This window comes from Ambystoma mexicanum, chromosome 3q (genome assembly GCF_040938575.1).
Source record: "Ambystoma mexicanum isolate Mex_15411 chromosome 3q, UKY_AmexF1_1, whole genome shotgun sequence".
In the NCBI taxonomy this organism is placed as follows: domain Eukaryota; kingdom Metazoa; phylum Chordata; class Amphibia; order Caudata; family Ambystomatidae; genus Ambystoma; species Ambystoma mexicanum.
The window spans coordinates 923,202,780-923,226,012 of NC_090926.1; the positions used below are offsets into that span (position 1 = coordinate 923,202,780).

Consider the following 23,233-nt stretch of genomic DNA (forward strand, 5'->3'; position numbering starts at 1 on the left):
CCCCCAGATGCGGGTAACGGGGTCTGTCCGGCTTGTGAATGTAGCAATTGTCTAGAGAGATCATCTGTTCGCTCCTTGGAAATAATCAGTTCCCTTCTTAGAGCGTTCGTTTCCTGACGGGCTGCATGCACTTCTGCCCTTAGTTCCCCAAGTAACTGGGCTAGCTGGTCGGTATCCGAGGTTTCCATAGCGCCTGGACGGGAGTTTTGTGGTAGGCTTTGCGTTCTGTAACGCTCACCTGATTCCCGTAGGGGCGCCGGTCTTGACTGGGCGTATACCGTATCTTCAAAGGTGATGTGTAACACACGGCTGGCTCTTTGGGCTGGACCTCTGTGCACTGTATGTTTGACTCGAAGGGTAAGATGTCTGCAGATAGAAAATATGGGATTAAGGAACTGGGTTATTGAATGTCTCTCTCTTCTTCCCTTTCTCTTCTCCTGTAGAACCCCAAAGGTTAACGCTCTCACCTTAGGTAAGTGAACGCCGTGCTCTCCATCTGCCTCGGGGCAGGGTGCTGTAACCAGTTTCTTCACTGGATAAGGGAGCAGGCCTCTTGACTTCAGAGGACTGCTGTCCGTCGTTTACTGCACGAACAGTAAGTTTCGAGTAATTCTAATGTCTTTAAAGTCTTTAGTAATGATGTTTCTTGTTTTGCAGGGTTCCGGCGATGGCGGATGACGGGCTGAAGTGAGTTGAAGATGGAGCCCGTGTGATGAATAGAAGCGCCTGGAAGCACGTAAGTAAGCGCTAGTTGCCTGCTTCACGATGCGCTCTAACTGTCTTTTTATTTTGCAGGTACAAGTTCGGAGCGGCTGCAGGGTGCTGGAATACCCACTGGGTTAGATGTGGAAAGGAGTAATGGCACGTGAGTATTAAAGTTCCCCAATGTCTTTAAACGCACCTTGTTTTGTCTTTCAGATGTGGGATGCAGCGCCGAAGGCCTCCGGAGCGTGCAAAGAGTTGGTAAGCTTTTGTCTTTCAGATGCCGGAATGCAGTGTGAAAACCTCCGGAGCGCACGAAGAGTAGGTAAGCCTTTGTCTTTCAGATGCCGGAATGCAGCGCGAGGCGTTGGTGACAGCCGATGGACCAGGTAAGTGAAGAGCTGTCACTGAAGACCGTAATGCTAACCTGTTCTTTCTTGTCTTTATAGGTGTTGCTGAAGACTGGATTCAGGATGGTAAGCCTTTTTCCTTAGGCCCAGGATCAGATGCAGAAGACACGATGAGCGTTCTGCTGCAGAGGATGCAGAATAACGCAAAGCAAGATTCATCCATCGGGTGTGGTTTAAATAGCCTCCTGTAGTGCTTAGGTGTCTCCTTCCACAGCCACGCCTAGGTAAGAAAAGAGTTCCTGCTTTCCAGAAGAGTTCCAGTGTTCTGAATCTAGGGAGTGGCTCCTGCCCCACCCAACAGGAAAAGTAGTTCCAAACAGAAGAGGATCAGAGGCTCAACTGGCAGGCAAGTAAGCAGCATGGTCTGCTGCAGGTAAGTCCACCCAAGCATTATGAGCCCGGCGCTTCCAGCGCTGGGACTGGGCATATTTATGAGCCTGGTGCCACTGGCGCCAGGACTGGGTCCAAAAGGTCCCAATTGGGACTGGTTGGCACTCGGAACCTGGGTTATGGATCTGCTTCCAAGGGAGTTGGGAAAACCCTGACCTTTTGGAAGCAGAGATCATGACAGCTACAGATGCACTTTTCCGTGTGGACTTCGCTTTGAATACCAAGGTAAGACATACCACATAGCAAAGGAAGAGGAAATGGCAAACCTGATGAATAAGGATGACATCCCACACTCAAAAGACCCGTTTCGACCAGTCGCCAGAGAGAGAGTCTGAAAAACACCCACCCTGCTCAACTAGGAAGGAAGGATGGCGACAGGAGCATCCTTACCCAAAAGGAAGAGGGAATGGCCCAAAGCATAATGATGACACTTGAGGAGGACTTAAAAGTGAGATGTAGGATCCACATAAACATAACAGATTTTTGGGGAAAAGAAGGAAGAAATAAAGAACTTTGAAGGAAGGTTCCAAGAAGGAATGATCTGGGGGTTCACTGGTTGGTAAAGGAGGGGTGGGGAGAGGGAGGTTGCAGGGTCAGATAGAGACCCTGATTGGTTCACCCACCATGATCAGTTGTTACAACTGGTGGAATATGCAAGAGAATACTAAGTTGGGGATTTTGGGGGGGTTTGGGTTGAATAATTTACTGTTCTTGTGGGATAGCTATATCACTCAGATCTTATTAAGAACCTGGATCGAAGGCAAAGGGCAATGACAACTGAGAGCTCTGCAACCTCTTGAGTATGGCTGAGATAAAAATGGTAACCCTGAAGGTTCATTGGGCCTCATTACGACCCTTGCGGAAATGGAAAAATGATGGCGGAAATGCAATACCGCCATCGAACACCGCTCGTTGCGATCATGACCCGTCACCGTAAAGTACGATGCCATTAGCGACACCGCAGTGAACGGCAACGCTAACTGCACCAAGTACGCGCACGCGCGCCTTGCAAAACCGGAATCACCGCCATGGCGCAACGGTACGCGAATTCTGACCCTAGCGGACATGTACTGAACGCCATCAAGCACGTCGTAAAGTACCATTCCGCCATGGCGAGAAATACGGCAACGCGAACCAACCGTAAATGGCCCACTGAGTGCCTGTACTCCACTCCCTGGCCTCATTGCACAACTCCTGGCAGGTGCAATGTACTCACACTATGCAACCAGTGAAATCCACGATTCACCCATGCATGCCAACGTAGAAAAGCATGCAGGGGCTCAAAGCGCCCCGTGAGTGGGCATCCATGTACGGCATGTCACCATAGCCGTACTGACGCAGCACAGGCATGTGAAGGTACAACACATCAAAATGAAAATCAAGAACACATGACACAAAACAACAGTAGTCCCCCATCGCTTGCCACCAGCGCAAGGCAACATCCACAACAGCATCCTGAGGGGGATTGCACCAGCCCTGTACTCATGCCAGTAAACAAACCAACCATCAGCAGAAGCATGTACCACACAAGTCGGCAGAGTGACTGAGCAGCCAGGCTCATCCCAAGAGGGGCCGATGGGAGCTGCAGGGCACAGATGGCATCAATACAGAAGCTATTCCAATGGACATGACCCCAGTCCCCCTCCAACAAACGCACGCAAACACAGTCACCTGTGACCAGCCACATTCTGAACAACCCATCATTCCACCAATCGACCTGGCTGACAGGCACCAGTCGGCCAAAAGCCAATCCCCCGCCCCTGAACAGCACATCATGTAAACAGACACAATGGCAGCCTCTATCCGTGACCATACTGTGCTACGTAGGCAAACGCGGCCAGTACTGTACCACACAACTCAACTCAGAAGGCGGAACACAAAGCAGATCAACACGCAATACATACCGCCACAAAGCGAAAATCGCCACATCACCTGCAAAGAACAACGCAACACGACAAATACCGGAATACAATTTAAATGCACATCCAAATGACAAAGGCCCCACATCAATTTGCAAAATCCCAAAAAAACAACCATCATCACCGAGGGCTGCATCTGCAATAATTGACCGGCTTCCACTTGTGTGACGCCCTGTACCATCATGGCACACAGGGCTTACATCAACGTTCCAAAAGGCAACATGGAAGCGGCAAGCACCGCAGGTCCGTCCCATGAGGCAGGCACTAGTCGAGCTGAAAGGCCGAAATGTTGCACCTAGCCACCAGTACAGCGTAAGGGCATGTGGCCCATTGGCGATCGTCCCATATGATCGAAATGGTGCTCCACTGATTCACCCGAAGCTGCAGGAGTCGAGAGTAAAAACCATCTGGAGGAGTGGCGTAGAGATGGCATCTGCAATAGGGCAGGAGATACCTGTCACCCAAAAGAAACACAAATCAACCGATTGCATTACGGGACTCATGATGCATTACAATCTTCATTCAACACACCAAATCCACACCCATATGCATGCTAGCCCACTCCAAAGGAATATACACACCCCTAATCCAGTATCGAATCACAACGAAACCAATCGAGCTAAATACACCATTGGCAACGTCGGTTACTGTGCATGCGTCCGTCAAGATAGAACCCATGACATGGGATTAGTAACGTGCCTAGACACAAGTGTATGAAGGCGCGTCGAGACAGGGAGGATCCGACAAGGGCAGAGAGACGTATGTCCCACTATGGCAGCCTTGCATCACATAACGCAGGGCAAGGGGAGTGAACCAAAAAACCCATGTACATGGCAGACCCTAAACGGATTCATCAGTCCATGCATCCACACATCATTCCCTCATCCCGCAATGAAAACGCATGAATATTCACTCACATAATATGTGAAACTTCCATCGCGTCTGTGCGTAATGCAGTCCGCAAAAACCACTGTGCCCCTGGCCGGATCTGTAGTGTTGTGAAGCAAGATGGATTTGGGAACGTCCTGCCTTATCGTCCACTACGCTATTGCGCATCCCCTTCAATTCATATCATTCATTGCCTGCTCGTTATGGGCCATGTCCCAAGGACATTCTACAATAGAACGTTACATTTCCAGCCAGACCTGTGGGCGTATCCTCGCCGCTACTTCAAAACCCAAAATGCTGGCCTTCGAATTCCTCACTTGCAACATTACGTCGAAAAGGCTTCTGTGAACGCTTGCATTCACAATTACATCAATGTAGTGCGGCTGTGTGTCATGATGCTAACTGGCTGCAATCACAAATGGGACGCCACGCCCGTCGGTGAAGTACGTTACTGTGCTGCATGAGGGTCGGCCATCGATCGAGCCCTACATACCACTGACTCTTCACAGGTATGTAAGCGGCTGCAATCATAGCATGTGTAACAATGGGAGCATAGCATGAAAATCAGTCAAAGTACATCACACTGCCATCGGGATTAGATACATGATTCCAATCCCAAGATGCCATGCGGCCAAATGCAGCCTTACGTGCGGGCCGTGCTCGACCAGAAGGGATTGCATCTGCCACAGATTCATTCAATCAGCACAGGTGGAGGCCATACAGGCCGACAGCACATATATTGCAGACCCAAACCCCTCCCACAACCACTCCCACTCCAAAATGCTACCGGCAGGACTAGCGATGTTGGGCCTGGGGTACCAGATAGCACTGCAAGTGCTACAACTACAAGAAGACGACGAACAACAACAGGTACAACAACCGGCCGCACAGGGGAGACGGAGGAGGAGGAGGAGGAGGAGGGCAAGGCAGGGTCAGCAAGGCCCACAAGCACTGCCACTACCACCACGCAGGCGGCCCGCAATCCCACGCCTCCGAGCCGATCCGTTCAACCTCACTGCTGAGCAGATCCACACCCTCTACCGTTTGGACCGGGACACCATAATCGCCATTGTGGACATGACACATGCTGACCTCGTGAGCATGATAGATAGCCCAACCGCCATCCCACCCCTACTGAAGGTGGTGTCTGCACTCCACTTCCTGGCCACAGGCACCTACCAGCACACAGTGGGACAGTTGCATGGCATTTCACAGCCACTGTTCTCACGGACACTCTTCCAAGTGCACGATGCCCTCCTGAAGCACGCCGACGACCACATCACACTACCACGCACGTACCAGGAGATTACCAACGCTAAAGTGGGATTCCATGCACTTGGCGGCATCCCGGGTTGCATTGGTGCCATCGACTGCACCCATGTTGAATTGGTTGTCCCACATGCCATGGAGGTCCAGTACCGCAACCGGAAACAATTTCATTCAATCAATGTGCAAATGGTGTGTGACTCCAACAAGATATTTACGCATTGTTGTGCCAGATTTCCAGGATCTACCCATGATTCTATGGTCCTGAGGAACACAAGAATACCACGCTACATGGAGCGACACGCAGGGCACAGATCCTGGCTACTCGGTGAGTCTCATTCCATGCATGACATCGTGGCCCATTTGATGCGTCAATGACCTTGCAGGGGGGGGGGGGGCTACTTAGCACTATCATTCCACTGACACCCTTTATTCGTCTCATACAGGTGATGCCGGGTATCCACTGAAGAGATGGCTCCTTACACCAATCCGGAACCCACAGAACGAGCATGAGGAGGACTACAACCATGCCCACTCACGTACCCGTGTGGTCATTGAACAGGCATTCGGCCTACTGAAGGCTCGTTTCCGCAGCCTCAGCAGGTCTGGCGGGGCACTCATATACAGCCATGAGAAGGTTTCTAAGATGGTCATGGCATGTGTCATGCTGCACAACATGTGCATACGTAGGAATGTGCCCATGCCCCCTGACGCTGTACTGCATGCACCTGAAGATGATGATGATGATGAGGGTGGGGATGTGGAGGCACCTCAAGGAGTCCATGAGGCACAGGATGCACGTGCAATCCGACAGAGCATCATAGATGCATGCTTCTAGCAACCACGCATGGTGCCTATTACACGGAAAGGGGACCTGTGGCACTGTGTGTGTGTAGTACAGGCACATTGTGGACTGTACGCCTATGAAGGCCTCGTACGCAAATATCAATGTCCACACATGTCATTGGATGATAATGAGGTGCTGTATTGTTGATGTGATTTGATTTATACACCCTATGGACCCGCCACCCAGTGAAGCCCAACACACCCCCTCCACCCTACTACCTCCCCCCCCAACACCAGTGTCCAAATATGCATGCTGTCCGTGGGTAGACGCTATTGCAAGCCCCCTCTACGGGTATCAGGGGCACCCCTGCCCGTGGAGCGCAGGTTCCTGCCAGATCTGCGTTGGGGGCTGCCCTGGACGGAACTTGCCACGGATGAGGTCTCTGCCTGCTCGCGTCCATGCATGTCTCTGAGGGTTTGTGAGAGCTCCGAGAGCACATGGCGCACAGCAGCAAGTTCAGCACAGACGTCTTTGGACGTCGCATGCAGTTCCCCCCTCAGGCTCTCGGTGCTTTTCTCCATTTGTGCTCTCAGGCTCTCGGTGCTTCTCTCCATTTCTCCCCTGAGGCTCTCACTACTTTTCTCTATTTGTGCCCTGAGTGTCTCGGTGGATGTTTCCATGGCTGCCCTGGAACCCCCGCATTCATTTGCATGGTCCTTGAGTAGCGTGGACGCTTCCTGCTGTTGCTCGATCAGCAGGTCGAGGGACTGTTGCCTCTGCTGGGCCATGGACATTTGCGGTGGTGTGACAGGGGGGCTGCTCAACACATGTTGCCTTGGCACAGGACTTGTGGGGGTTGGCCAGTCGTCGTCTTCAGGGTGCCCCTGCGTGGTTTCTTCATGGTGTAGGGGATGGAACATGCAGGGGGATTGGGAAAGGTCATGGATGGTACCTACGTCGCCAGCACTGTTTTCCGTGTCGGAGCATGCTGGCATGACAGCTGTGTCACCTATGGTGCTGCTACCACCAGAGGCAGTGCCATCAGATACGTTCTTTGGGGGGACCTGTGGTGCTGGGGTTGTGGACTTGCTGGCTGCTGGGGTGCCTGTTGCAGTCCCCTCCAGTGTGCTGCCACTTGATTCCTGCTGCTGCCGTGTCTTGATCCTTGCACCTGAGGTGGAGGCTCTTGGGACGTTGGTCCTGGCCCTCTTTGCAGGCGTGCTGGTAGGGGTGTCCTGCAGCTCGTCGTTGGTATCGGACCCTGTGGTGGAGTAAAGAGGGGCGAGCGTTAGTTATGGGTCTGTCGGATTCGGAATGGCAACGTATCAAATGCATTGGGGTGGTACATGAGGCTGATTTGGGACTGGGCCTTGGAGGTGGTCTCATTTTCGTGTGGATTGAGGATGCATTCATTTGGCTGCCTGCAGTTAGGGGGTGCATGCTGCACATGTAGGGGTTGTTTATGGCTTCTTAATTGATTTGTTTGTTCATTCTGACTTTTAGAGGGCGCTGTCAGGGCTAAGTATGTATTGCACTATGGGGTCACATGGTACTGCACATGTTCGTGGTTTGTGGATTTCGCATTGTTTCTCTTGGCCAACCTACCTGATTCTCCGGATGTCGGCACTCCTTTCTCCATCCCTCCGACTCCCTCTATGCTCTCCATTCCTATGGTGGAGGCGCAGATATCCTCCCAGGGGGTCAACTTGATGGGCGACTCTGATCCCCCCCCCGGTAGCTGTGGCGATGTTCCTGTTCGCAGAAAGTATGCTGCGTACGCGGATCCGCAGGTCGTCCCACCGCTTGCGACATTGCTGTGGCGTGCGGGGTGTTGTCCCCACCGCACTTACGCGCTGTGCCACCAGGACCCATATGGCCTTCTTGTTGGCAAGGGCCGTCCTGGTCATTTGACTGGAGAAGACGACGGCGGAATTTTCCTGTAGGGTCTCGGTGAGCACGGTCAGTTCCTCTCGGGAGAAGTGTACCTGCCGCTTGCGGTCACACGCTTTCTTGGCTACCTTTCCCATATTTATTTTTTTAACTGGGGTTGCTAACGGGTTGGGATGTGTGTCAGGGTCGGATTTTTTATGGTTGTGTTGGGATTCGGATTTTATAGTTGTGCGGCGTGCTGTTTCCCGTTCCGGCCACATGCTTTTACTTCCGTTTCCGTATATTTACGGTGGCCGTAATTTGCGGTGCACGCTCGTTACGGTGACCGCTCATTACGGTGACCGCTAAGATGGGTGGCGGTATTGCACCTGGTGCAGCGTACGGCGGCGGTAAGGGCCGTTTTGGGGTCATTTCCGCCATCGCAGCCTTTCGGATTCCGCCATGGCGTAATGCTCGTGCCCGATGGGTCGTGATTGGCCGCACTTTGCTCCTTCGTGCTATGGCGGAAACGCTATTTACGCTGTTGCGGTCCGGTCAGTCAATTTCCGCCAGGGTCGTAATGAGGGCCATAGTCTATATTCACCAATGAAACGCTGCTTTATACCGAGCCAGCTATCCGAGCTTCGGGCATCTGTGGTATTCCTACAGAAAACACACCTACTTTAAGATGAAAGGAGGATGACACATCCCCAAACAATATTTTGCAACAAGTGGGACAAAAACAAAGGGGTTGACGATTCTGCTACAAGCCTCGCTGGCATTTCAGAAGCAGATATGTTATGGGGATCCAGAAGAGAGATATTTGGTACTCAAAGACACCTTGGGAAGCCAGACATATACACTACTACTTCCTGGGTACCGTGCTCTGGAAAATAGGGAGTTGGTGTGAGGGCCAGGTGGTGATCAGAGGGGACTTCAATTGCGTTATGGACCCCATGCTAGATCAAACATTGCCCTCCACAGCCAATGGCAATAGAAACCGTCAGGCCTTGGGAACATTCTTTCTCAACCTGGACCTAATAGAAACTTGGAGATTAATCCACAACACCTAAAGGGATTATACACATTACTCAGCAGTGCAGAAGGGATACTTGAGAATAGATATGGTCCTAGTATCGTCAACACTAATCCCCCAAATAACAACAATAGACATCAGGGTCAAGTATTTATGGACCATGCTCTGGTGATACGACACATCGAGATGCACGGGGTAAAACTGAGAACAAGAAACAATGGTGACGGAACACATTAATTCTAAGGGATATTGCTAATAGGGCCCATATTGAGAAAGTGATTACTGATTAATTTCCACAGAACGACACTGGGGAAGTGGACTGGGACATGGTATCGGGAGTGGGGAAAGCGGTGATACGGGGAGAATTTATTTCTCAGGACGCATCATACATAAGGGAGAAATAAGCATTACTGAAAGGACTGGAAAGGGAGGTTCAAACAGCAAAAATAAACAATCACATAAAACATTACGAACACTGCGAAAGCTCAAACCTTGTTGAATACTAAGCAAACATATTACACCCAAGGGAGCAAGGCTAACCGATTGCTAGCAGCTAAACTGCGGAAGCAAAAAACCTGTAACTAAATCTCACAGTTACAAGACAAACAGGGCACCCTACATACTGCGGATGGTGATAAATTAAGGATCATGGAGCAATTCCATGCAAGCTTGCTAAAACAGGAAGAGATGGATCCGGGCCTCCAAACAGCTTACATTGTAAATGTTGAGCTGCCCCAGTTATCCGATGAGTAAAGGGAAACCTTAAGGCTCACCACGGCGGAAGAAATTAACCAAGCCATAACATCCTTACCGGGTAATAAAACACCCGGACCGCATGGTTTTGGGAATGGATACTATAAAATCTTTAGATCTCCACTGATAGCCCCCATGACACGCTTATTTAGCAGAATCAGAGAATAAGGAACTGTCACAGAAGATATGGGTAAATCCACCACTGTGTTGATCCCCAAGCCAGGAAAAGACAAAACTGATTGTGCCAACTACCGCCCCATCTCCTTACTGAATAGTGATGCTAAAATCTAGGGGCTAACGTTCTGGCAGGGAGGTTAGTGAGCGCCCTATCAGGGATAATCCACGAAGATCAAGCTGGGTTCATAATGGGGAGACACACGCCAGACAATATAAGAAGGCCCTGGACTCAAGGCGAGCCTTCAACAGTCTGAACTGGGGGTTCCTGGAACGCGTGCTAGTAGCATTTGGTTGCCGAGCAGCATTCAGGCGGATGCTACTTACTAACTTCCAATTACCAACAACAAAATTCCTGGTAAATGGGCAACTTACGGAATGGATCAAGATCTTGAGAGGTACATGCCAGGGATGCCGGTTGTCACTATTAATATTCGCTATGGCCACGGAACCATTTGCGGCCATGATCAGACAAGATCAGGAAATCCTCGGAGTAGAAAGTCAGGGGGGGGACGCAAAATAGCACTGTACGCCGACGAAATATTTTTATTTCTGAGAGACACGAAACAAACCCTGCTGTAAGTGATGGCAAGATTGTGGGAATTTGCAGCAGTCTCAGCATTCACTATTAATGTCAACAAATCTAAAGCCCTTAAGATAACAGATAACCAGAATGCTATACTGGAGCTGAGTAGAGGTCACCCACTGGCCTGGGAAGACAAGGGCATAGAATACTTGAGGGTAATCTTACTCCCTTCCAATAGAGATACCAACCCAGATGATTTAAACCTTACAAACGCAATTGATTTCCTTCATGTGGCATAAAAAGAAACCAAGGATCCTTAAGACGGTTCACTTCCGCTCGACATGGATGGGGGGATTGGGAGATCTGAAAAGGTACATTTTAGTAGCCCAATTAGCACCCATGTTACGGTGGTCAGAATCTGAAACACACACGAGTTGGAGCAAAATTGAACAGGAAGTTACCTCCATTCCACTGAGGGCCCTGCAGTCCCTGAGAAATGGGAGCAGAGGAGCGGGGGGCCAGCTACTAAAAGTAACAAAAGTGTCACTTCATTGATGGGACCAGGCACGAAAATGGGGGAAAATAACCCCGGATTAGGTCCTCATAGTCCAATGGGCCATAATGCTGACTTCACCCTGGGAAGGGACATAACCTCTTGGGAGAGATGGAAAGGGAGGAGCAAACTGAAATTAGAAGACTTTTACCACAATGGGAACCGACTACTCTTCGAGGAATGCAAGCAGAAATTTCATATAGGAGAGGGCGAGAGGTAAAGGTAGCAGGTAGAAGGGCCCATTGGTACTAGAATTAACCATGTGAGAGGGTTCTGCTGCTAAAGGAATCTCGAGAATATATAAATGATCAGATACGGCATAATCTGCAGAAAAGCTCCGCTATATGGCTAAATGGGAGAAAGACCTGGGGGTTACCATCTCGGAAGAGGAATGTGGCTAAATTTGAAAGAGGGCTTGCAAGACATCTAAGTGTATGGTTATAAAGGTATCAGCGTCTAATATCTGTCATAGATGGTATATGACCCCCCCGCCCAGCGACTACACGGGATAAATACAAACTACTCCCCCTCATGTTGGAGGCAATGTGGGGGAACAGAAGACCTAGGTCATATGTGGCGGCCATGCCCTAAGGCCAAAATATATTGGAAATAAGTCCTGGGTCACATTAAAAAGATTGCAGGGGCCCAGCTACCTGATTCCACAGTGGTGCTGCTGTTGGGGCAGAGGTGGAGGACGTTTATGCTACGTGTGGGGCTGCTGCCACACTCTTCACGTACCTGTTGACGGCAACCCGAATGACCCTGACCCATAATTGGAAAACAGTAGAGGCATCTATACTGGCTTGTTGGTGGGTTAAAATCTGGGGCGTACTAGTCATGGAAAAGGTGTATGCTCTGAAACCTGGGACATATCAGAAATGCTTGAAGATCTGGCTAGCTTTTCACGAATATGTCAAGGACAAGGAACAACGCTTCCATAAGCCGAACTTGCTTAATAATATGTGTGCTATAGATGGACATGGGGTACCACACAGAACATAGCTTTCGGTAAAGAATGCTCTAAAGACATGACATCACTAAACATGGCATATTTGTTGAGTTAGGGAAGGAGGGGTTCGGGGGAGGGAATTTGTTAATTTATTATTTGTTGTAGTTAATCTCCTTTGTTCAGTTTATAACTATGTAAAATAAACTCATTGCACCGATGATAAGCAGCCCAAATAAGGGCCTTTAACTTGTACTTCGACAACTAGGAATTCACTTTGAGGAGAACATGAGCAAATATCATGAACTGAAATAAATGTGAATGTGACAATGAGTTAATAAATAAAGGTCTTAAAACATTTTTCTAAAGGCCATTTCCTTATCACTCCACGTATTCTGTTCTTAGCAAACAATACTAGATTACCCTAATTATTCTTAAAATCACTTTGGGGTGTGGACAGTGCTTATAGAATACCATGTTCATAAGGCTCTGATTTATGTAGCTTTAAATTATACATCAAGTAATTTATAATTGGACAGTAACTTTATATATAGCCAATGGGCGTGAAATTGTGGAAGCAATAGGGGAGAAATGCTCGAACACTCGTGAATCAAATGAATTGGCTAAATCAGTAAATAGATCTCTTGTACAGATTATGAAACCATCTGCGTGACCAAGATTATTTGAACTGGTCCCGCTGTGCATATTCACTGAATGCAAATAACCAGATTTAATTGTAATTGTCTTCCGCTTAATACTGCAAGTGTGAAATGAGGGTGCTGAGTCTGAGGGCCTCATTACATGTTTGCCGGTACCTCACCAGTATTTCTGGTGGGACATAGGCAAACTGTAATACCATTTCCCACACTTGGTTTGTCGGAATTACTGGCAGATTCCAAGTGGCAGAAATGCCAGTAAATCCCCATTCCATAGGCCTCCATTGTGGGATTTGCTAGTATTACCGACACTAGTATTAGCGGGCTGGTAATACCAGCAGGTTTTGCCAGAAGGGTGGCAGATATACCTCCAGCTAAGAGCTGAAGGTAAATCCACCACCCTAACGGCATACTTGGAGTGTGCAGGTGCGGTAACGTTCTGTTATGCAGTAATACCGGCACGTTAATACCACACAGGCACGCTCATGAGAGCCTTTGTCCCTTTTGTATAACAAACATTTTATTTTATTTTGCCCATTGTATAAGTTTCCCAGGAAGAGATGTTTAGTCCCAATTTTACAATACCTGAATTTTAATCAATGCTTTCCACCATTTTGTTTATTATCTGTTTCAACTGCTTGTTATACTTGGGCTGTTTTACAATGTATATATTCAGCACTTCTTTGATGAAAAGGGTCTGACATTTTTTACTTGTGCAAATTCATGGGCCTCATCGCAAGTCTGGCGGTAACCGTGCTGATAAAACCTGCAGGTTGGCGCCGGATGTGAATTTTACCGGCGCCTGACTTCCTGGTAACACTGGGCTATTGGGACCCCGGTGGCCAGGAAGTCAGGTGCCGGTAAATGTGTAAGTCCCCATTCCGACTCCAAGGGAATGGGGACCACAGAAGCACCGTGAAATTCTGCGGGCTGGTGCCTTTCAGCAGAGCCGTACTGTGTTGGTCCGGTATCAACAGTGCCGGTAGGCTTACCAGCACTGGACCAGCACAGTCAGAATGAGGCCCAATGTCTTATTACTAATGATTTATTCATTATATGGTTTTGTTTATATTGTTGGTTTTTGTATACATGTATGGTCAAATGAAATTGCCAAAACAGTTATGTATGATGATATAATGTCTTGTAGTGCGGACTTGAGATCAAAGGGAAGAACCTTGAGCTGATTATACCTTTCTAACATTGGGCCTCATTACAAGGCAGGCGGCAGCTGTGCCCCTATTAAGGGCACGGCTGCTGCCGGTACCCAGAAAAGGGCAATTATCGGGTCATGCCGACCTTGACGGACCCAGTAATTGCCCTTTTCTGGGCGCCAGTAAAAATGATTGCCCATTCACATTTGAACCCCATAGGGATCAATGGGAATGAGGAGGATGATAGCGGCAGTACTGTTCATAACGGTACCGTTGCTACCATCTAGTTCTGCTCACGGATGCCGCTCTGCACTCCTGGTCTGACCAGGCGTTCAGAGCGGCACCTGCGAGCAGACCTTGTAATGTGGCGGCATGGTTTACAACGGCGCTGGTAGCACTACCGGCGCGGTTGTTGCCTTACCGCCACATTCATAATGAGGCCCATTGTGAATATTTTGTGCTTCAGATGTATCTTTATGTGTAGAGTAGCATCCTGCAAGTCGATAGCACATAAGAAGTCCCCGTTGTCGATGGATGGCAGATTGTTCTGAAAATGCTCTATTTATTGTTGAATGTCTACTCTGTACATACTTGTTCAGCTATATTAAATCCAGAATGGGACTGAAATCTGCCCTTTTCCTTCTTTGAACAGTGTGTAAGATGTATAAGGTGGCCGCTCCTCCAGGACTAAGTTATCATCATCAGGCGCCGAATCACCCTGGTCCTCAACTGGGGGTTCATGATCCAAATCCTCATCAATGGCTTCCAAATCCCTTGGAAATATTGTTCCAAGTATCCTAATACGGCTGCTTAGGAAGATGCCTATTAGCTAGTAAAGGTTTTACATCTCTCACACATGCCTCCATAGAGGCTTTACTGAAGGCCAGTGTGGAGAAGGCAGCTGTCGTGAAAATACAGGGCAGTGTACATTTCAATAATATGTAAACAAACTCTAGAAAACAAATGTTCAGGCGTTTTTATAGAACTTTACCCTTTAGCACCCAGGCAAAGGGAAAGGAAGGCACCTAGTGCTTTTTCTAAGCAGATTTGATTTCTGGTGCAGATGAATCTGGTACCAAATGCATTGGTGCTGCATGCACTGGTGCTGCACTCTCAGGCAGCTTGTCTCTCGGTGCCAAATTCTTTTGGAGTCTCTCATTTGGTGACGCGTCTTTTTGTGCCTTCTTCAAAGCATCATGTTCCTCTGTGGTGTCTCGTAACACCTTCTCCTCCCGAGTCCTGTGTGCTCAACAATTCTGTGATTTATCCAGTGCTTTACCACCTCTCTGCATCTATTACTTCACTGGAGCCGCTTTGGCTTTATTAATTTTTTAATTTTTTTTTTATATGTTTGGTTGATACAATCAACCTTTCAATTTTTTTTTAACAACATACAAAATCAGAATATAGCATAAAATCGACCTTAAGATTCCTTTTCATAAGCAAGAAAGATACAAAAAGAAAACTGTAGTAAAACTAAGACAAAAATTTGGCCTCACTAATCAGTACATGCAAACAAAAAACATATACAAAACAAAGGGAATGCTGGTCTTATCAATGTACACATTGAGATAATTCTGGCAAATCTCTTCTGAAAACAACCATTCTGAAATCAATTCAGTAACACTTATCAGGAAACAAAACATCCAAAAATTGTACAGTGGCTATCTTTATGGATAGCATAGAAGTTGAAAAATACATTGCCACATATCCTTTTCTATGTACAAATTTTGTTCTTCAAAAAAAATGTTTTAAATACATCTTACGGATAGCTCTCAATTGCTGACAATAAACCACACAATATTCCAATGTCTCTTTTTGATCGGGTTTTTTACAAAATCGGCATAAATTGTCAATATTTGGAATTAAGTTTCTACGAGCTAAAACATCAAAAGTTGGCCAAAGTTTCAGGCGGAAGCGGAGAAGCTTCTGTCGAATCCTTGGACAAGGAAATTTAATCAAGTAATCCGACATGACTCTATAACGCTTATGGCCAAACAAGTTGTGCTTGAAGTCCTTATAGTTCAAGCATCGGTTTTGGTTGACACACCAATCATGTTGATGGAGTTTCATTTTCGATCGACCTTCATTAGATAATAGTAACTCCAGCGAGATTGCTGCATCAGCTACCGCGTTCATAGTGAATTCACACCATTTCTTGGAAAATGCCTGATTTTGATTTAGCAGGTGAGAGGCCACTTTGTCTAAGATATCTGTACGATTAGATGATAAGAGACATTTCCGAAAGAAAGCACAATATTTCTACGTGACATAGGAGGACATTGAGAGGGAGCTCAATTCAAAACGAATTAATGGTAAAGGTGCGCATGTTGGAAGATGTAAAACTTGTTTCCAAAAGGACGATTCCAATTTGTCTCACCATGCGTCATTTCTTGGAATGTGAGCTTCACACCCATAGGTTAGGATTGTAAGAACCTTCTGCAAATAGTAAGTTACCACATGTTTGATTGTACATTTTCCAAATTTACCCATAAATATTTTTGTTTGAGCAACCAAAGATCGTAATTTGCCCTTACTTTCCTGCTCGTGCCCTGTGCTTGAAGATGTGTCAGCAATTGATATGCCCAAATATTTGTAAATGGATACTTTATCAAGGGGAATATTGTGCATTTTCCATTTGAAGGGTTTAACTTTGGTACCCAAGTGCCATTTACAAACCATTATCTGAGTTGTATTCGTGTTTATTTTCAAATGATTCATGTCCACATAATTTTCTAGACAGCCCAAAAGATTTTACAACCCATTGTGAGTTTTCGAAATAAGGGTTAAGTCATCTGCGTAAAAGAGGAAGGAGATTTTGTGTGGGGCCAAACTTGGAGAGTCACTCCCAATTTGGCTAAGGGCAACGCCTAAATCATATATAAAAAAATTAAATACAGAGGAGGCCAGAATGCACCCTTGTTTCAAACCTCTATACGTAGAGAACTTAGCTGCCATGCCGCCCGCCAAGGCGAGTCTAACCTGCATGGAGGTGTTAGTGTGAAGCCGTACTATTAGGGCTATTAAGGATGAGGGGCAGTTGTATTTGACTAATTTGGCATATAAGAGGGTACGATCAATTGAATCGAAAGCGACCTTGAAATGGACAAAGGCCAAAAACAAGGTCTGTTTTTGTGCAACATGACCAGATAGAAGTAAATTCAATTAAATGATATTAGGAATGGTACCCATTCCTGCCACAAAGCCCGCTTGAAAGGGGTCATTAAGTTGAGCTTGCGAGGTCCACTTATGAAACGCTCTCAAAATTAATCGGGAAAAAATCTTCCCTGGGGCGTCTAGTAACGCTATTGGTCTATAACTAGACGGTTCCTTCCTGTCACCTTTTTTAAAAATGGGGACAATGATTGTGCGAGTCCAGGAAGGGGGAAGAGTTTGTGTATTAATAATGTTGGTAAAAATTTGAAACAAAATTTGTGCCCAAATTTCAGGGTGGTCTTTCAACATCTTATTGGACAAGCCATCCGGCCCACAAGCACCAGACCGACTAGCCTTTTTAATGAAGAAGCGAATATCGTCCAAGTCGAAATCTAGATGGAAATTAATCGGGCAGATGATAGTATCTAGTGAGACTCCTCCATCTGGAACTTTGTATAAGGCCGATAAGTACTTAATCCAATCAGCCTCTGAGACTTCATTAGCTTGGATGACCACTTGTGGCCCTGTAATGGTTTGATTAATAAGAGACCAAGTATTGGTGATATTTTTGCTTTGAATGGTAGCCAGTAACAACTGGCTGTCCGTATGGAGTAATCTCACCCGTCTAAGCTTGACCCAGTTTCTATATTTGGTTTTGATGTTTGTAAGCACACTATATTGAATGCTAGCAGGCAGTTTAAACGCTTCCCTCTTTTGTAATCTAAATAAACGCTTATGATCTTTAACTTCAGGATCGAAAGCGTGCAAAGAGGATGATCGATTTATAAATTTAGATCTAGTGCCAGGCAATGAGGGACGGATGGCTTGGATCATGTCAAAGTAACAGATGTTAGGATCACCAAGATTTAGGCAAGTTTTTTGGCTTCATGATCCAACCGTGCATGGAGGCAGTCCAAGGCCTTCCCCGTCCATCAGAGTTTGTTGCCCGCGTTATTGACAGTGAGCTGACCAGGATAAAATTTGCCTTTCTGCAAGTAAGGATCACTACCAAACAACCACTTAGCGGTTCATTGATTAGGATCGCTCATGTTTGATTTTAGAATTTCAAAATCTGTCACATCAGAAAAAAGACTAAAGTTCATATATATATAGTCAATGGTGGATGAGGATACACCCCTCTTCCACGTTGAGCCCGGGGGGATATTGGATTTGAAAGCTCCATTAAGTCTAAGTAGATTGTAATGTTTCACAAATTGTATCAATTTTTTAGTTCGAATAAAGTTATTTTTGTTACTGTTAGAAATACAATCAAGGTTCAGATCCCCTGCAATCATAAATTTGTGCACAGTGTTATCAAGAAGTATTATATTGATCATATCACTTAGATCTTTTAGGAGGCATTCAATCGTGATCCCCACCGGGTTCCAATAAACATTTATTATGGCATACAGTGTAGTAACCAATCTCAGCTTCGACATTTGGATGAAGGAATTGGGTGAAACCCAGGGTTATATGTTATGATTATGTTGGATGCCAATAACATTTCCAGCACCTCATCATGTAGTGTCAAATGTGTATCCACATGCTTTGGAGCGGCATGCTTTACTTCCACAATCTTATACAGCTTGTCTCTGGATGCCAACTTCTTTGGAGGTCTCTCAATAGATGATGCGTCTTTGGATTCAATCTCCCTACATGCCATGTTCCTCAATGCCAGTGGCATCGATTTAGGTTTTCATTGGAGTTGTAGTGTTTGAAGCCAATAAGCTCTCCGGCCAAAAATGTTGACTTTGAATGATCAATACCAACGTCTGCAGATGTACAGGCATCATAGAAAAAGGCGACTTAGAAGCCCTTCCTTTTTCATGCAGCACCACTGCGTACCCACCCCAATAGCATTGGACCTGACAGCTTTATCCCCTTTCTGTCAAATGACACAGGTATCACTCTTACCTTCAAAAAGTGTACCTTATTTGATTCATCTCCCTCTGAAAGCAAGGCTTTATTCTCTTTCCAATAGCCTGTCCAACTGAAACATTTTGCAAAATAACTTTCCTTTTTTCTTGTATTATTATGGCTGTGAAGGATGGAAGTCTAGCTGACCTTTGAATCTTGCAGCTCCACAATAAACACAAAGAAGATGTGTATCTTCCTGCAATTATAATATTCCTTGAACAGAGGCATGTTTGAAAAAAACACATAAGACAAATTTTAACACGGCACGCAGAACTCCACAGAAAAAGCCCGGTATAGGAACGCATATCCACCAGGACCCCCATGACTAAACCCTGGCAGCCAAAACAAAAAGAAAAAGAAAATAAAGGGATAAACTAAGTGTGACCCCCTCATCAAACATTCGGTAAAATTAATTTTGATGGCTTCTGTCTCCAGGGTCCTTTGCTTCCTACCACCCTCATTAGCTGCTGTTTGGGCATTCTTAATGAGGTTGATAGGTTACTAGCATTTCTTTTGATTTCATTGTTTATACATACACCTTATGTTCTATTTTACAGTGAGGTCCCTTGCCCAACAGCGGGATATGTGCTAAGCATGGGAGTTTATTATTAATTCCATTTTAGTGAATTTAAATTTTTATACAACCAGTGAGACCAAATATGAATTTTTGCAAGAAGATAGGAGGGTCATGTGGGGGGGGGCATCAATATCATAAAACTGTTCTTCACTGCCTTCAAAATCGACATCGCAGAGAAGAAGATGGGCTTCATGGCCATTACCTGATGGCTTCCTTCCCACGGAATTCTGGAAGCACCGGCTCCATAACATCCCTAGCAGATCCTCCACCACCTTCCTCATCATCAGCAACAGCTTCCATCCCTTGCCCCTGCCGTCTGCACCAATAAGATGATTGTAGGAAGAACAATGGAGACTGTCTCCGTCCATAGGTATCTGGATGAAAATCATTATTGTATTATTTTTAATATTTAACATTCAATGAAGCAATATTTCATTACATTCATAAGCTACTGATTACCAGGGTGCATATAAAATGAGGAAAGATCCCATCACTTTGTATTAATAGCATTATACTCACGCTACCACCATGTGGTTGTCACTCATCATTATATTCCCAGTAGATGCCTAGGATTTCAAATATTAATATTCCATGTGCATATGTAGGTAGGTCATTTATGTAGGTTTACTACCAATAGAGGGAATGCTGGTTACTGACCAATAGCACATTTTGTGTCAATAATACTATAGATACACAAAGTGCTACTCTCATCAGGTGTTTCTTATTTCCCACAGCATTAATGACCAATTTCCAATTAATAAGGCTAAGCTTCCAAATAGTTCAAATAAATGTATAAAACATTATTTTATTTCTTATTCTGAAAGTACAAAAATGCACATTACTATGACAGATCCCTATTACTGAAAGGATACAAGAATTTGAATGCCTAAATGTTGCTTAAACTACACATTTATACACAATTATACTAACAATTGGTAAGACACATGTTATTATGTTCCCCGTAACAAGCCTGTTATTTCTACTCTAATTCAACAAATCACCTTTTAGAACACTTATGCATACCTAATTGGCTTCTACTGCCCAGACATTCTTAAAATCTGTTAGCCAATATCCTTTAGTGTTGAGACATAAACTGTGCACAGAGGAGGATTTCAATCTCTTCACATTTGTAAATACGTGGGAGGGCACTGTACCTTACTGTCAGGTTTTCTCCACCTCATTGAGTTTACCTATCCTTGTGACTGGTGTAAACCAATGAGCATATCTGAATTCCTTGTGAGGGCAACAATCTTCTACGGAGGGTGAGATGCGGGGAGAAGTCGCCGAGTTCAATTTCGCTCAGCTAGTCTGTCCTGGGTGTGTGCAATGAGGATAAACTTTCTATAATATTACATGTTCAGGGTACCTTAACTGATTGTTGTTAACTTAAATGCAAACCCTAAATACATTTTAAAACGACATAAAAAGATGGCAAAGCAGGCGATTGATGAAGTAATGCGGAAATGTTTTGTGCATATTACGTTTGGATGTACTAAGTGGAAGGTTGAAATGTGGTCAAGTCATTTAATGATAATAAATAGGGGTTCACACTCTCAAGATTTACGTTTGTGTAGAGGCTAACCTTATAATATAAAGAAAGGACATATATTGCCTTTATGGATCTTAGATCTGTATTTGACAGAGTCAATCGATCTAAAATTTGGCAAAAATGAAGGTTAATGAATCACCCAGAGGACCTAATCAGGGTGTTATCATTGCTACGTACTGAAAACAAGGCTGGTGTGCAGTCACGACTAAATGGGCATTACACATCATGCTTTAGGATAAAGTCAAGATTCTGGCAAGATTGTGTTCTTGATCCTTTATTTTTCTTGTTGTAAATAAATGATTTATATCAGCACTGTGTTTGTGCTTCCGAATTTTGGCGATGTGCCTATTCCAGTTCTGTCATGTGCATATGATTGAGCTCTAACAGCTAGAACTCTGTTAGCGCTTCAACAATTGATAACCGCATATGAAAACTTCATAGGAAAACTGGATCTTTCAGTGAATGCTTCCAAATCAGCAGTAATGGTATGCCAATTAGGATATAAATGCCTTAACCTAGCCGATTTCTAATGTAGTACAGAGCAGATTAATATCTGGATATCATATGACTATCTCAAGGCTGGTGGCATAGAGCATATCACAAAACAGCACAAAATATTGAACATCAAATATTAATATTTACAAATATAGTCTACAAATATTATTTACACAATCTACACATCCTTTAACAGCAACCTGATACCCATCTCATCTGCTGCCAAAACACTAGGTTTTTAACTGGACCCTTCACTCGACCTCTCGCGTCAAGTTAATGCCATCTCCTCCACTGCCGCCCACACAGATAAACTGCTCAACGCCAGCAATCCTTTCCAGTCCATACCCAATTGCCTCACAATTGCCAGAGCCATCACCGGGGCCAAATTGGACTACTGCAATGCCCTCTTTGCTGGCACGTCAGAACACAACCTGAAAAAACTACAAACCATCCAAAACAATGCCCTCTGAGCTGCCCTCAGCCTTACTACTGTGCACGAATCGCCCGAGGCACCCGACCCCAAACCACGCTGCGGCCTACCTGACCCTCAAAATGGCTGGCGCAACGCGGCATGAGAGCGAGGCTCTCGGTTGCTAGGCATCCCATCTACACATCATTGATCCCACCCCACTGGCAGGCGGAAGCTGGCGGCAGAAGAATGCCAGGAAAAAGGCCAACGCCCCCTGTTTGCCCCTGTGCGCTCCGGTACGTGACTTCAGTGCATGTTCTGAGCGAAATGGCCTTGCCCATCCTACTACTCGGAGGTGTCTATCAGCCTTCCCTAGATACCAGGCTCAAGCGCCTATTGTCGCGCTGCTACTCCATATTGAACCCCAGCATCCCCGCCTCCTTACTACACTGCAATGGACATATAGGGGCCAGGACATCGTACCTTCCCAACAAAAGACTCTGCAAGAGCCAAAACCAACAGGACAAGACTCACAAGGCCATTATAGCCAAAAATACCCTTGAAATTAGGAAAACAGACAAAGACAACATCGAACACAGTGATTACCTGCTCACTAAAATCAAACTATCAGACCACTGCACCATCACACTGCACCTCGTCTACCGTCCCCCTGGTCCCATAGGCGACTTCCAAACTACTCTGATAGCCTCTCCGATAACTTGAAACTCCACACCAAAGCCATACTGCTAGGCGACCTCAATCTAGGCCTCAATGATGACAACAATTATGCAGCCAAAACACTCAACACAGCACTCGAAACCCTTGGGTTTACCAACACCATCACCACTCCCACACACATACAAGGTCGATCCCTTGACTGGAAAGCTCAGCATAACTGTCCTATTTCCATCACTGCGAACACCCCCATCCCATGGTCAGACCACCATGCTATTCACTTTAATATCCCCATCAACAGTAATAACAAAACTCCTGAGCCACCCATTCCCACCCATGCCCAAAGCGCTGACCAGAAGCTCCAGACAGCTCACCAAGGACAATCTTATTCCATTCCTAGCCGGGCCGGCATTTAGACCCCCTTTTTCA

At 46.0% G+C, this 23,233-nt stretch overlaps 1 protein-coding gene across 1 annotated transcript in view; it reads right to left on the bottom strand.

Annotated features, from left to right (window-relative positions):
- LOC138583117 (ATP-binding cassette sub-family A member 9-like) overlaps window positions 1-23,233 on the bottom strand; it is a 2,332,105-nt gene that overhangs the window by 1,579,724 nt on the left and 729,148 nt on the right. Inside the window, exon 10 of the mRNA XM_069655077.1 lies at window positions 19,879-20,050. Coding sequence (XP_069511178.1) covers window positions 19,879-20,050 — 172 coding nt within the window. The remainder of the gene's footprint in view (window positions 1-19,878; window positions 20,051-23,233) is intronic.